The following is a 15296-nucleotide window of genomic DNA, read 5'->3' as shown; positions in this document are numbered from 1 at the left end:
AATACATACACAAAAATGTGTATTATGTTGCTTTAAAAAAAAGTCCATGTTCCATGAGAACTATGTGAACAACATAAAATGTTTCTGCTATGTAACAAAAGAGGAAGTCAGCATTCCCAGTGTTTGTTAGGAAATAGTTAGACAAGGAGTTTATAGTAAACAAATGATGTTACAGAGCAGTCTGCACCAAGCAGCTCTACATCCCAGCAGCAGGAAACCCACCCTTTCAAACCCTTTGGTACAAGTAAAATTAAACCAAAGAACGAAACCTCCCACTCTGGTTGTCTGTGAACTGGAAGCTCGGCCATGGTGCCGGCACAGACACTCAATTCACAACGAAAGCCTGCCAGATGCTCACCTCTCGGGAGGTGGACAAGCCAGGAGAGGCCACATCATCTAAGTGCTTCACTCCTTCTGTAGAGTGACCAGGCTCTCAGTGATGGCGGTCGGCTTCACAAACTCAGGTCAGCTTGGCTGAGGAGCCTACTGCCTTGTCACGAGCAGGAACAACTCTACCAGGACGGCTCAGAGCAATTCACATTTAAAGCACAGCGCAAGCTTCTTTTCTTTTTTGTTGTGAAGTGTCTCTCTATGTTGTCCTGGCTGTTCTGGAACTTGCTATATAGACCAGAGATCTACCTCTGCCTCTCAAGTGCTGGGATTGAAGGCAAGTGCCACCACGCCCAACCTAGCATATATAAGCTTCTGAAAAATCATGTTAATACAGTTTCTCAAGAAGTCCATATTTAAATAAAAATAACATATTGCATTAATACAAAGAAAAATGTTAAGTTTAATAGCCCACTGACAATAGTTTCAAAAAATAGAAATAACCATTTGCAGCTACTAATATCTCTTCATTAGGACACACTTAACTACACAACTAAACCGATCTGAGAATTTTCCACAGCATTATTTTAGGGTTGCAGTTTCTCTTCTATACTGTCCAAAGGCAGTACTGATTTTCTTCCCCAGTATTTTTCTGTTCTGTGCCTCTTAAAATGAATTCCTACATCTGAGAAGCCGAGGTCAGCAACTGCTGCTGAGTCACTTCTGTCACCGTCACCGGAGCCAAGAGGGTGGGTCACCACGGGGCCTCCCAACAATGGCACTCATGCTGGAAATTCCTGGAAGACAACAGAGTCTTTACAAATCCCAAGTGACTGTCACAAACCCTCAATGATAACTGCTCCCTCCTATCGTGAAGTCAAGCCAGCCACATGTTCGACTTGACTAACCAATGCCGCTATAGCTCCAGAGCTCCATCAAGCCCAGGGCCTCCGACACACCTTCAAAAAGGATCTGTGGAGTCTTGGAGATCAGTGAGGACAAGAAGCATAACAAAGCTGGCCGTGGTGGAGCACACATTTGAGGCCAGCACTGGGAAGAAGCAGGGGAATCTCTGTAAGTTCAAGGCCAGCCTAATTTACATAATAAAACTTTGTCTTTAAAAAAAAAAAAGGCTGGGTGGTGGTGGTACACACCTTTCACCCCAGTGTGTAGGAGGCAGTGAATCTCTGTGAGTTCAAGGCCATCCTGGTCTACCAAGTTCCAGAATAGCCAAGGCAACACTGAGAAGCACTCCTTTGAAAAACACAAAAAGATGCTAACGTGTAGCCCTTGCCCGCAATGCCATATGATAAATAAATTGATCAGAATGCCCAGAAAATGGATACTAGGCAAACGATAGAGTAAAAAGGACACAACACTCAAATACAGTCAGGAAACAATGACTACTTTCTCAGGGAAAGTCAAGTCCCCCTCAAGACCACACATTTCTAGAGTTAGAGGAAGAACTAAAAGCAAGCAACACTAAATATCTAAGTAGTCATTAGTTTTAAAGCGTACCGCCAATCTAACCTAAAAATAAGAGGCAAGTAACAAAGCAGACAGAAACTGCAGGATATCATCCATCGGTTTAAGCAAAAATACATCGGCACAGCCACAGGCACACGTGCACACATCCAACAGTTCCTGCCCCACACCTCCAGGAAATGCAAAAAGGTCAGGAGGCAACTGACAAAGAAATGAAACTGGTAGGTTAAATCTATCAAAGCTACTCAAGTTCACTAACGGCGAAAACAAACAAGATGGCTCAGCAATTTCTCGTGCTCAACTGCCAGAATTCAAAAATATCCACAATTAGTATTGTCAAGAGGAAATAAAAACTGGCATTATACATTAACAGTAGATATGAAAACTGAACAGTAAGAGCAGACGAGAAAGCCTTTCAAAATGTGGGATATTCTAGATCTAACAGTGCCACTCACAGAGACAGGCAAAAGCACGTAAAGCTACGTGTCAAAGTTATGTACAATAGAGAAAGAAGGTGGATATGTTGGGGGGAGTTACCTAACACTGAAAAGTGGAGGATAAGCTAATAAATAATAAAACTATGAAATAAAATTTGATAAATCCATTCAAAAAGGGCCAATGAGATGGCTCAGAGTGAATAAAGGTGCTTATGACACAACCTTACAGCCTGAGTTTGAGTTTGGGACCCCATGCTGCAAAGAGAATACTTACTCCAACAGGCTGTCCACTGACTTCCACATATGCACCATGCGTGGCACACACACCCAAATAAATACATAAATGTTCATTTAAAGCTTTAAAATATCTAAATAAAGAAGTTGAACCACATTTACATATAATCCATTTATAAATACAAACAAAAATCACACACACACAGGGCTGAGCATGTAGCTCAGTGGTGCAGTCGCTCAAGGCACTATGTTCAATCTCTGTACAACAAAGACGTCTATGTAAATGTATACCCCAATGGGAAACCTGACACAGAAAAGACAGCAAACAACATGAAATACATAAACGTAAGAGAAAAGCTGGGCTGGAGACATAGCTCAGCCACTAAAGATACTTGCAGAAAACCAGCAGTTCTCTTCCCAGCACCCACACCAGGCAACTCATAACCACCTGCAACTCCAGCTCCAGGGGATCCAACACCCTCTTCAGGCCTCCACTGGCTCCTTGTATGCACATGGTGTGTATACACACACACACACACACACACACACACACAAAATCATACACATAAAATAAATCTAAAGAGTGTAAAAAATTGCTTCCAAGTACATGAGGAATTTGTTGAACAAAGTATGGCAGCTCCAATGGACTGTGTCATGGGGCAAACCAGAGCCTCAGCAATCGCTACTCTATACACACCATCCTCTGACCAACGCCTCCCTTCCTTCATATGTGGTCAGTGAGTCTCCAGCCCCACCCTATCTTGCCTATCCCTGGCAAACACAAGTATCTGCTGACTCTAAACCTTGCCCAGGTAGCAGAGCATGGCCAGAGAAGCCAGGCCACTGTAACAAAGTCATTAACTTCAAATTTATGATCAAATTATCGGCAGGCATTCCAACCTGCAATAAAATCCAATCACACTGTCCCAGCAGGCCCCTCTTCTTACTCTCCACTGACGACCTTTCCACACACTGCACAGAGTCAGAACCTGTCAGAGCACGCCTCCCTTCGCCCGCCCAGCCCGTACCTGCACCCACATCACCCACCACCTTGCTCTTTTCCTGCAGTTCAGCTCTTGGTCGCACTTGGCTGTGTGCTCCCTGTCTTTCCGAATGCCCACACCCCAGTAACCTTCTCCTCAATTCTGGAACATTCCTACTGGCAAGCTAACACCTTCCTATCCCACCTTTTCCATTCCCCACTGCCCTACTTCTGACAAAACTCCCTCTCCTCACCTTTGACCTCTGGCCTGACAGTAAAGCAACTGTGATCACCAGTAATGACCTGCGTCTGCACCTGCCTGAAGCCTGTCCTCTGACCCCTGCCTGCAGCAATCTTCCCTTGCTTGGGCTCAACTTCTGCAGTCCTTTCACTCCAGGGACCCCTGCTCTTCCCCATACTCCTTCAAGGTGACCTCTACTGAGTCTTTGGATGCCAAATTCATACTGATGCTTCTAACGTCATCTTTAGCGCTCAGATTTCTTTTCACCTTCAGACCAATATTATCAACTACTGACTCAACAAACCAGAAGTGATTACCCACCACCCAAACACCTGCTCCTCCATGGGCCCTGCCAGGAAAAAGCACCACCACGCAGTTCCCATTAAAACGCACAGGCGTCCTCCGTAACTCTATCCCTTTACATCCACAGGGACTTCACTGGTGACTCGGGAGAGCTCTTCCTCCACAACAGACCCAAATTCAATCGTCTCTCATCAGTCATCTCCTAGTCACCACTGTGCCAGCTTAAATGGCCTTTTTTTCTTCTCCTTTTTCTTTCTCTCCTCCATTCTCCTTTTACAGCTGGCATGGCCTGGTTTGTCTTTTAAACAATAATAAAATTGTCCTTAGGCTTCCATCTGAGTCCACTCCTAAATTCTAAATAAGAGTAAGAATTCCGAGAGGACCTGATTTCCCTCTATCATCTTATCATAAAAGGACCCTACAATTTTAGCAGCACAAACATCAGCATTACACATTTAATAAGGATTAACTCACCCAGTAAAATGCAAGTCTGCTCAGTGCTGGGGCTGCTCTGGACTAATGTTCATTGTTCGATAAATTTCTTTAAGTAACAAGAGGGCAGTATCTTCAGATTCCCTAGCAGAAAGAAAACAATAAGAGTTAGTAAGGAGACAAGGGCCCCACACGCTATTCTACTCAGTTCTGCATGGGCAGATGACAGCAAAGCACGGAGCACAGAGCAGTCCTTAAAGCCCGTATGGACTCCAGTCAGTTCCCAAACAGTCATGCTGGGAATCTCCTCAGTGATGGGGACATATGGAAAAATGGCTTTTAAAGACCTTAAACTTCTGCCATTAAAGATACCCCTATAGGGCTGGAGAGTTGGCTCAGCAGTTAAGAGTATTGCCAGCTCCTGAGTTCAATTCCCAGCAACCACATGGTGGCTCACAACCACCTATAATGGGATCTGATGCCCTCTTCTGGCATGCAGGTGTATATGCAGATAGAGCACCATATACATAGAATTAAAAACTCTCAGGGAAGAAAAAAGATACCCCTATAAAATCACTGCACAAGCACCAGTGGCCTCTGGTCAGGGCAGATGACACGCTGACACACTGCCACCTAGTGGATTACTGAATTCTATGCAGACTTAGAAAAGTTGCCAACAAGTCAGAAATGTAAACTGCTGGTCAAGTCTCTCCTCAGTATCTGCATCTGGATTTAAAAGAAGCATGAAAGCAACAACAAAAACCTAAAGGGGGAAATGTTTTTGACTGTGTGAGTTCAACAGGTGAATCTATTAAGTCCATCACAAGTAGGTAATTAGTAAAAGACCCCCACTACAGTGAAAATACTGTACTAGTTAAAGCCATTCAAGGAGAATCAAAGTGAAAAATACTTACCAATAGCATAAGTGACTCTGAAGAGCGAAAAGATATTCATTAAAACTCTCTATTGGCTTTTCTTGAAGAACATAGTCAATCCGGCGGCCTCCATTTAACATTCCAACCTTTCCTAAGTAGTCCTCATCCTTGGAAAGTTCTGGACTTTCAACAATCTTTTCTGCTAGAATTTAAGCCATTTCAATATCAAAGTCAATCACTTAATTATTCTCTAACTTTAGCTGACTCTCTGGGCTCAATGAATATTGCTCGGCACTCATGGCAACTGCGGAGCTCTAAGGCTCACTCCCCGTTCCTCCAGAGAACAGGGGAAGAGGGCGGTTCCCCGAGACAGAGAGAGACAACAGCTGACAGAAGTTGTGAAGGGCGAGAGAGCATTGCAGAAAAAAAACAAGCAGAATTAGAATCTGAAAGTCACAAAGCAAGATGATCTGGCATTGCATATAGAGTCTCAAAACCACAGTTCAGCAGGAGCAGAAGGATGGACCCTCGTGGACGCTTTACAAAGCCTGAATACAAACTCAGCTCTCAACTCAGTCCACCCTGGCTTAACGACCCAAAATAAAATCTTAAAATTGCAGAGAAAAGCCCAACAACTATCAGGTAAAAACTTCTTAAACAGTTAATGAAGGGTGACATGGAATTCGGAGGATGTATTCCCCTTCAAAGGAGTTACCCAATCTGACGAGGCTAGAAAGGGACACTGTCTCCCACAGATTACACACATTATGCCCTTCAACATATGTCAGGGAAACGCTTCCATAGCAAACATACCTTCCACTACTTGCTTTTCTTCCTCTTCTTTGATTTGATTGGCCACCTTTTCCAATTCTTCTTGCAACTGCGTTGAAGAGGTGTGAGCACGTGCAAATTCATTGAGTGTCTGCCAAGCACTTTTCAGAGAGCTGATAAAGCCCTGCTTCAAATCGGATCCCATTCGAGAAAGGCTCTCTTTCAACTCTAAACAGATTCAGATGACACACCAAGTTAATTAGCCACTGGAATTCTGTGCCATAGAAATTAAAAGTTAACCATGTCACCAGACAAGTAAGGGCCTCCTTCTCCCTTAAATCTTATGGGAGCCTCTTGGAACCAGGAACTCTCAATAGGGTAAAATGCTGATTTGCACTGGATTTTTTTGAGACAAGATCTCACTATGAAAGGCTGGCCTTGAACTAGAAATCCTCCGCCGCAGCCTCCAAGTGCTAAAATTAGAGGTATGCACTACCATGCCTGGCTTTTTGTTTGTTGTTGTTGACGCAGTGTCTTGAAGCTTCAAGCCTAGGATGCTCCTCACATCTCAGACTGCTGAGCACTGGGGTTACAGGCATGAACCACCCCAACCAGCTTTTTTTTTTTTTTTAAACAATTTGATCCATCCCAAACCTACAAAATTTTTTCTCAAAAAGAAGTTCAAATACCATAATACAGACACAATCCTATCAAATATCATAACACAGACATAATCCTATACATTTTTACCAGAAATTTTTAAAACGGGCCTATAACAGCTGGGCATGGGGGCACAAATCTTTAAATCCCAGCACTCAGGAGACAGAGGCAGGTAGATGGATCTCTAAGTGCAAGGCCAGCCTGGTTTACATAGTGAGTTCCAGAGCAGCTGGAACTATGAAGAGAGAGACCCTGTCTCAAAACAAAAAAAACAAACAAACAAAAAAACAAAAAAAGGCCTGTAAAACTTTAAAAGTCAGTTTTCTTAATTTGTAATAGTGAGATAATTTTGAGAATATCAGATTCTAGGCTGGCAAAATGACTATATAAGGCATTTGCTGGCAAGCCTCACAAGCCGAGAGGGATCCTAAGGACCCATGTAGGAAGGAGAGAATTGATTTCTACAAGCTGGTCTCTGACTTCCATGACAACACTATGGCACACACGTCTGCACATATAAATATAATTTTAATTATATAATTAATATAAAATTAATTTTTAGATTGCTTTATTATTTGTGTGTATGGGTATTTTGGCTTTGTGTCTGTCCACTACATGCATGCAGGGCCCTCAGAGGCCAAAAGAAGATATTGGATCCCGTGAGACTGGGGTTGCAGAAGGCTGTGTGGGTGCTGGGGTAGACTCTGGGTCCTCCGGAAGAGTCAGTTCTTCTAACCACCGAGGCATCACTCTAGCCCTTGTAATTTTTTTATTTTTTAAATCCAGATAAAGGAGCCCAGCAGAAGTGGCGCACACCTTTAATCCCAGCACTCAGGAGGCAGAGGCAGAGACGGAGGCAGACAGATCTCAGACAGCTCTCTCAGTTCAAAGCCAGCCTGGCCTACAGAGCGAGTTCCAGGATAGTCAGAGCTATAACACAGAGAAACCCTGTCTCAGAAAAACAACAACAACAAACAGAATAAAGGAACTGAGGAAGCAGCTCAGGGTGCCTGCCGTGTGAGCGTGAAGACCTCAGTTTGAAGCCCAGAATCCATGAAACCCGTTCAGAGTAGCATATGCCATGTACTGTGGAGCTCCTGAGGGTATGAAAGGTGGTAAGAGAACCCTGGAAACTGTAGGCCAGCTGGTTTGGCACATGCAGCAGATAAAAACCAGAGACCACATTTCAACGAGGTGGAAGGAGAGAACAACCAAAGGTGTACTCTGACCTCATTCCATTTATGAACACATTCACATCTACATCATGTGCACACATACACACACAACTGTGATGACCACAACTTAAACTTCCAATTTCGAAGACAAGCCCCACCCTTTCGACACCTGTTTGTCTAATAATTATATTTAAATTACCCTGCAAGCTAACAAATTTCTAATTTTAACTTCTAAAAATTTTAATTTTATTTCTTCTTTTTACATCTATTTATTTTTGTATGAAAATATATACCTTTTTAATGTTAGTCTTCTCCTTTCCAAAAATGACACACTACCATAACCTAATCATAAGAGGGCTGGAGCGGTGACTCGGTGAGTTAGAGCACTGGTTGCTCTTGCAGAGGACCTGCATTCAATCCCAGCATCCACACGGTGGCTCACAACCATCTATAGGCCCAGTTCAGGGGATCCAACACCCTGTCCTGACCATCATGGGAAGAGAGAGCTTTGGCACATCACAAAGACATCACACACAATAAATGTTCATAATTCACCACAGTTTACAATATCAACAGGAAAGGGCAACTATGTGGGGTTTTTTTTTTGTTTTTTGTTTTTTTTTTTTTTTTGTTTTTTTAGACAGGGTTTCTCTGTGGCTTTGGAGCCTGTCCTGGAACTAGCTCTGTAGACCAGGCTGGTCTCGAACTCACAGAGATCTGCCTGCCTCTGCCTCCCGAGTGCTGGGATTAAAGGCGTGCGCCACCATCGCCCGGCTTTATGTGGGATTTTTGTTTGTATTGTGCTTTGTGTGACAGGGTCTCACGTGACTAGGACTGCTTGTAACTCATTTTGGATCCAAGCACACCCTTGAACTCTCCTAATCTTGCGCCTGTTCTGCAGTAAGTGCCCAAAACAGTTGCTTCTTACCTAAGTGAAGCCTCTTTCTGCCTTTGTGATGTGGAATGAGAACAGCTTTCAAGTCCAAATCTGGAGCCACCATGGGTTCTAATCTGTACGCCACTGGATCAAGCTGCGAGAAGGAAGAACAGAAACCTGTGAGTGCTTATTTGGAGTTACACGCCACAGTTAGGGAGGCAAACCGCTAACTGGCAAGCCAGAGACTGACTTCTTGCCACACCTTACTCAGCTAATGGCAATTACAAGATTTTAAATTTGTAAGTGAAATTATTTTGCAAGCAAAGCAACCAACACATTTTTTTCCTTTGAACAAAAGCTTTCTGGTAGAAATACCTATTGAAAAGTGCATCAGACTCTTAGGAGGGATGGCTGAGCTCTGCAACTCGTGACTGCCATTGATTTCCAAGAGTCTGAGAATCTCTGAATGAAGAGGACAGAGCTTTCATCTTTTTAAAGCGCAAAGTAAATTCAAGCCACTCACCGGATGGTAAATATTGAAGAAGCCTTTGCAGGTAGGGAGGCGGTAGTTCTCATCGATCCTGTCCACACCGCGGATAGTGAGGAACATGCCGATTGGAGAGCCCAAGGCAAAGAAAATCTCCGGCTCAAAGTCTAACGAGTTGTAAGTGACAGAAACCTAGGAAGGAACAACAATAAAAACCATTCTTCTGTGGTCACATAGACAAACCCTTTGGGTTTTTAAATGTTCTTGGGTCTGTACTGGCTCAGGTCCAAACTGCAGAACCTATAGTCACCCTGTTTGGGCCTGCTTCTACTCTTGGTCAAGTTTCTTAATGTCTTTTGCCTCTGCCTCAGTTATAACATGGGAATTTTCACTGAACCGAACTCAATATAGTGAAGAATGAAGAACTAAGGCCACAGAAAGCAATCGTCAGCACAGAGAGGGCTCTGTGCTAATGCTGTTACAACTCTGTCTTCTTCATAGAAGCTAGGGCAGAGAATAAGAAAGCTCGGGGTCATCCTAAAAATCAGCCAGGTTACAGAAAACTCTGTCTCAAACAAAACACTTAAAGCAAGTTCCCCGTCAGAAAAATGGTTTGTCCAAAGAACCACTTAGGATAGCTTACATGAAGCATCCCGGGGGAAGAACAGATATCTGTGTGATGACATACTATGTTTACAAAGTTTATTATTTCTTTTATTTCAGGAGCAGAAAATGTTTTGCCATGTCAGTATTTTGGGAACAAAGAGCATGATCCAAGAACAGAGGTCCACTAACAGATGAGACAGACCATCATGCCCCGCTTCACAGGTGAAGACAGTGAAAGCCAGGGAAGTGACAGCCCTCACCAAGACTGCAGTTAGTAAGTAACACAGTGCAGACTTGGACACTCAATCAAGTCTTTCTACAGACACTACTAGGCCACCCTCCTAAGACCCAAACTTCATATCCTTACATATCCTTTATCTCTAAAAATTCAACATTTTTTAAAGCTGGACAGTGGTGGCACACGCCTTTAACCCCAGCACTTGGGAGGCAGATCTCTGAGTTTGAGGCCAGCCTGGTCTACAGAGTTAGTCCCAGGACAGCCAGGACTACACAAAGAAATCCAGCCTCAAAAAAAATAAATAAAATAAAATCCAAGTTTTGCTCTACCATGAGGAAAAAACAAACTAAAAGAAAAATCAGTGTATAAAACAAGTATTTACAACTCACATGGCAAGAGGCTAACAGCCTTAATATTTCAAGATTTCTTTTTTTTCTTCTATTCTTTCCTTTTCTTAAGGTAAGTTCTCACTGTGTAGCTCGAGCTAACTTTAAAGTGCTATGTAGCCCAGGCTGGCCTGCAGTGTACAACCTCTTGCTGTGATAGCCTTCAAAGTGCAGAGATCATAGGCATATATTGCCATTATAGTCTGGAGAGTTTGTATAGACATGTAATTCAATAGAAATCAGATAAAATCGATACTTTGTAATAGAAAAAAATTCTTAAGAAACACAAGTGAGGCTTAAGGGTGGCTGGACAGGGAAAGCATCTGCTTCTGATCCCTAAAACCACACAGAGATGCCAGATGTGGTGGTGCATTCGTGAAACCCCAGTGCTGGGAGGCAGACAGGAAGCCTGCTGGCCAGCCAGTCTAGCCAAAGCGGTGACTGACAGATCAAGGAGAGATCCCGTCTCAAAGGAAGCAACCATTGTTCCTGAATACCCTATCCAAGGTATCCTCCAGACTCCACACACAAACACACAATGCGTTAAAAAAAAAGTGCTCAATAACTACAGTGTGATACCATGTTGCCATTTTCCCTGTAAGGCCATCAGAAACATAAATGAAATACAAAAAGAAAAAGCAATTCAATTTTATGTTTAAAAAATTACTTCTTATCTGGGCAGTGGTGGCTCATGTCCTTAACTCTAGCACTTGGGAAGCAGAGACAGGCAGATCTCGGAGTTAGAGGCCAGCCTGGTCTACAGAGTGAGTTCTAGAACAGCCAGGGCTACACAGAGAAACCCTGACTTGAAAAAAAAAAATTCTCTTAGAAGAAAGTTAGAAAAGTGATCCTAGAGGCTGGAGAGGTGGCTCAACAGTTAAGAACACTTGATGTTCTTGCAAAAGTCCCGAGTTTGGTTTCCAGCACTCATGTAGCAGCTCACAGACATCTGTAATTCCACTTCCGGAGGATCCAAAGCCCTCTTCTGAACTCCAAGGACACCAGGCACAAAAAAGATACTCATTCACACAAGCAGGAAAAATATTCACACACATCAAATAAATAAATCTAAAAACAAACAAACAAATGCACTGTGAAGATGATCCTATAAGCATATTTTTAGAGGGAAAAGGGCCTGGAGCTTGTCATTCACCTATCATGAATGTGCAAAGTACCAGTTTTCATTTTAACACTGAAAAAAAAAAAAAAAGAATAGGGGCTGGAGAGATGGCTCTGTGGTTAAGAGTACTTGTTCTGGCAGAAGATCCAGGTTCTATTTCCAGAACCCACATGGTAGCTCACAACCATCTGTAACTCCAGTTCCAGGGGATCTGGTACTGACTTCTGGTCTCTGAGGGCACTGCACATAGTACACAGACATGCGTGCATACAAAACACCCACATACATAAGTAAAATATATCTTCTAAAATAATAAAAAGAAAGACAAAACACTGCAAGGTCCAGGTGGGAGGTGCAAGCCCCGACTGCCAGGAAGACTGGCACTTTGTACAAGCGGCAGTAACTGAGAATTTTCATGTGTACATTACCAGACAAGCTGCATGCATAAAAACAAACCACAAAAAAAAGGCTTAAAATGTTGATCACTGGACTGCTTTATTAAAGGGGTTTAAAGCCAGAAACAAACTATATGTTCCATATGTGATCAATTGTGTACCCCACCCCCCAAAAAACGTGCTGGAGCATAATCTCCTGTAACTCGGAATGTGGCTTTGCTTAGAAACAACCAGTGAAGAGACAACCAAGCTCACAGAGGCCGTTATCAGAAAGGCTGACCAGCAATCCTCACCTATTGTGAAGGGTGGGGAGGCTAGGACAAAGCTGCAGGAGAGGAGACAGTGTGAAGAGGTGAAAATGGACAGTTGAAGTGAAGCATCTATTAATGCAGGACAATAAAGTCGGCAGATAAACAAAGAGAAGCTGAGAAGAGATAAAAAAAAGGCTTGGCCTTCAAGGTTCAGAAACATTACAACCACCTGTAAAGCCAGCCTCTCATTAGAGGGCCCTGGCTGGCCTGGAACTCATCGCATAGACCAAACTGGCCTTGAACTCGCAGAGAACCACCTGCCTCTAAAGACCTGCTCCACCATACCTGGCAACAAAGACATCTTAATAATATAATCAGAAGCCAGCAAGACGGCTTAGCAAGAGTAAAAGTATTTGATATTAATAGGGTCCTGAGTTTGTGCCCCAGGTCACACAGGATAGGAGAGAACTAACCCCCACAGGTTGTCCTCTGTCATCTGGATTGAGTGTCATGACATGCATACACACACAATAAAAAATACATGCAATAATCAATTTTTAAAAGTACAATCTGGCCGGGCAGTAGTGGCTCACACTTTTAATCCCAGCACTCAGAAGGCAGAAGCAGTAGGATCTCTTTGAGTTTGACGCCAGCCTGGTCTACAGAGTGAGTTATATGACAGTCAGGGCTGATACACAGAGACACCCTGCCTCAAGAAAAAAAAAAAAAAAAAAAAAAAAAAAACCTTAAACTGTTAGCTGTCAGCACACACTCACCTGTCCCGTGCCAACGTCAAAAGACTCATACTCAACTTGCACAGAAGACACGCATGCCCCAACTGACAGCTTCCTCTTTGACTCATTGTTTTCTGAAGAAGGAAACATCTCCTTAGTTTTCAGGACACTGTCGTCTTGTCCTTTCGTCACAGCAGCCATCGCTGCCTTCTTTTCTGACGCTGCTTTCCTCTGCTCCTGTGGAACACAAAATCCCAGCAAATTTTTCAAAGACCTCGAAAGAATGGTACTTAACTTCATATGGAAAAGCAAGAAACCTAGGATAGCCAAACAATCCTGTACAATAAAAGAACTTCTGGACACATCACAATCCCTGACTTCAAACTCTACTACAGAGCTACAGTACTGAAAACAGCCTGGTATTGGCATAAGAACAGACAAGAGGACCAATAGAACCGAATAGAAGATCCGGATATCAATCCACATATCTTCAAACACCTGATTTTTGACAAGGAAGCAAAAAAATACCAAATGGAAAAAAGAAAGCATATTTAACAAGTGGTGCTGGCATAACTGGATATCAACATGTAGAAGAATGAAAAAAGACCCATATCTATCACCATGCACAAAACTCAAGTCCAAATGGATCAAAGACCTCAACAAGACAAAACGACAGCCTACAGAATGGGAAAAGATCTTCACTAACCCCACATCAGACAGAGATCTGATCTCCAAAATATACAAAGAACTCAAGAAATTGGACATCAAAAGAACACATAATCCAATATAAAAAAAATGGAATACAGACCTAAACAGAGAACTCTCAACAGAGGAATCTAAAATGGCTGAAAGACACTTAAGGAAATGCTCAACATCCTTAGTCATCAGAGAAATGCAAATCAAAACAACTCTGAGATTTCATCTTACAGGTGTAAGAATGACCAAGATCAAAAACACTGATGACAACTTATGCTGGAGAGGTTGTGGAGAAAAAGGAACACTTCTGCATTGCTGGTGGGAATGCAAGCTGGTACAACCCCTTTGGATGTCAGTGTGGCAATTTTTCAGAAAATGAGGAAACAACCTTCCTCAAGACCCAGTAATACCACTTGTGGGTATATATCCAAAGGATGCTCAATCGTGCCACAAGGACATGTGCTCAATCAACTATGTTCACAGCAGCTTTGTTTGTCATAGCCAGAACCTGGAAACAACCTAAATGCCCCTTGATTGAAGAATGGATAAGAACAATGTGGTAACATTTACACAATGGAGTACTACACAGCAGAAAAAAATAACATCTTGAATTTTGCAGGAATATGTATGGAACTAGAAAACATTATTTTGAATGAGGTAACCCAGACACAGAAAGACAATTATCACATGTACTCATTCATAGAAAGACAATTATCACATGTACTCATTCATAGGTGTTTTTAAACATAAAGCAAAGAAAACCAGCCTACAAACCACCGTCCCAGAGAACTTAGACAACAATGCGGACACTAAGAGAGACTTACATAGATATAATCTACATGGGAAGTAGGAAGTAGAAAAAGACAAAATCTCCTGATTAAATTGGGAACATGAGGACCTTGGGGGAGGGTTAAAGTGGGGAGAAGAGAGGCAGGGAGGGGAGCAGAGAAAAATGTAGAGCTCAATAAATATCAATTAAAAAAAAGAAAAAAGAAACCATACGATGACTTATTGCCAAGAGCTATTCTGGTCCCCTAGAGTCCCGCAGCAATTTAATGTACAAATGAACCAGCATATACAGAGGTAGCTAACAATATTCCCAATACTAAAAACCACTGTTTCCAATGAAAATGCCGAAGATGGTTTACAGAGGAAACCAGACCATGCATACTGATATCCTTGCTAAAAAACAACGGCTAATTTCAGTCCCGTTATTTCAGTAGTAGTAAGTCACCAAGACATAGTACTATTACCTTCATCTGTCAACAATTCAAATCAATCAATGCAAAGTGGCAGACAAAGTTTCTTGGTTCATCTGAAAGCAACTATATTTAATTTAAAAAGTGAGATTATACTATAGATCCTTATTCCTTTCCAAGCATGTTCGGCGAGACAGGTTTTATCCCGGGCTTTTTTCAGACCCAGGCCAGCTGGCCTTGGTGAGTTCCCGATAGAACATCCCCATTGTCTCAGTGTGTGGATGGAGGTGGGTGGTCCTTGGACTTCCCACAGGGCAGGGAACCCTGATTGCTCTTTGGGCTGACGAGGGAGGGGGACGTGATTGGGGGAGGGGGAGGGAAA

General features: G+C 42.8%; 1 protein-coding gene across 7 annotated transcripts in view; it reads right to left on the bottom strand.

Moving 5' to 3' along the window:
- Positions 1-773: 773 nt before the first annotated feature.
- Sec23ip (SEC23 interacting protein) overlaps positions 774-15296 on the bottom strand; it is a 50071-nt gene continuing 35548 nt past the window's right edge. For 6 of the 7 annotated variants that reach the window (XM_050165943.1, XM_050165946.1, XM_050165944.1 and 3 more), the window contains exons 13-19: positions 13062-13256; positions 9326-9481; positions 8854-8956; positions 6133-6318; positions 5359-5521; positions 4487-4588; positions 774-1127 (exon numbers count right to left, since the gene is read on the bottom strand). In XM_050165943.1, the coding sequence (XP_050021900.1) occupies positions 4507-4588; positions 5359-5521; positions 6133-6318; positions 8854-8956; positions 9326-9481; positions 13062-13256 (885 nt within the window). In that variant the 3' untranslated portion in view covers positions 774-1127; positions 4487-4506. The remainder of the gene's footprint in view (positions 1128-4486; positions 4589-5358; positions 5522-6132; positions 6319-8853; positions 8957-9325; positions 9482-13061; positions 13257-15296) is intronic. The other variant, XM_050165949.1, reaches the window with a different exon arrangement.

This window comes from Alexandromys fortis, unplaced genomic scaffold (assembly GCF_014885135.2).
Source record: "Alexandromys fortis isolate MF-2015 unplaced genomic scaffold, M_Fortis_MF-2015_v1.1 scaffold_146, whole genome shotgun sequence".
Taxonomy (NCBI): domain Eukaryota; kingdom Metazoa; phylum Chordata; class Mammalia; order Rodentia; family Cricetidae; genus Alexandromys; species Alexandromys fortis.
The sequence above is the reverse complement of the archived record's forward strand: the minus strand, read 5'-3'. Positions and strand labels throughout refer to the sequence as shown.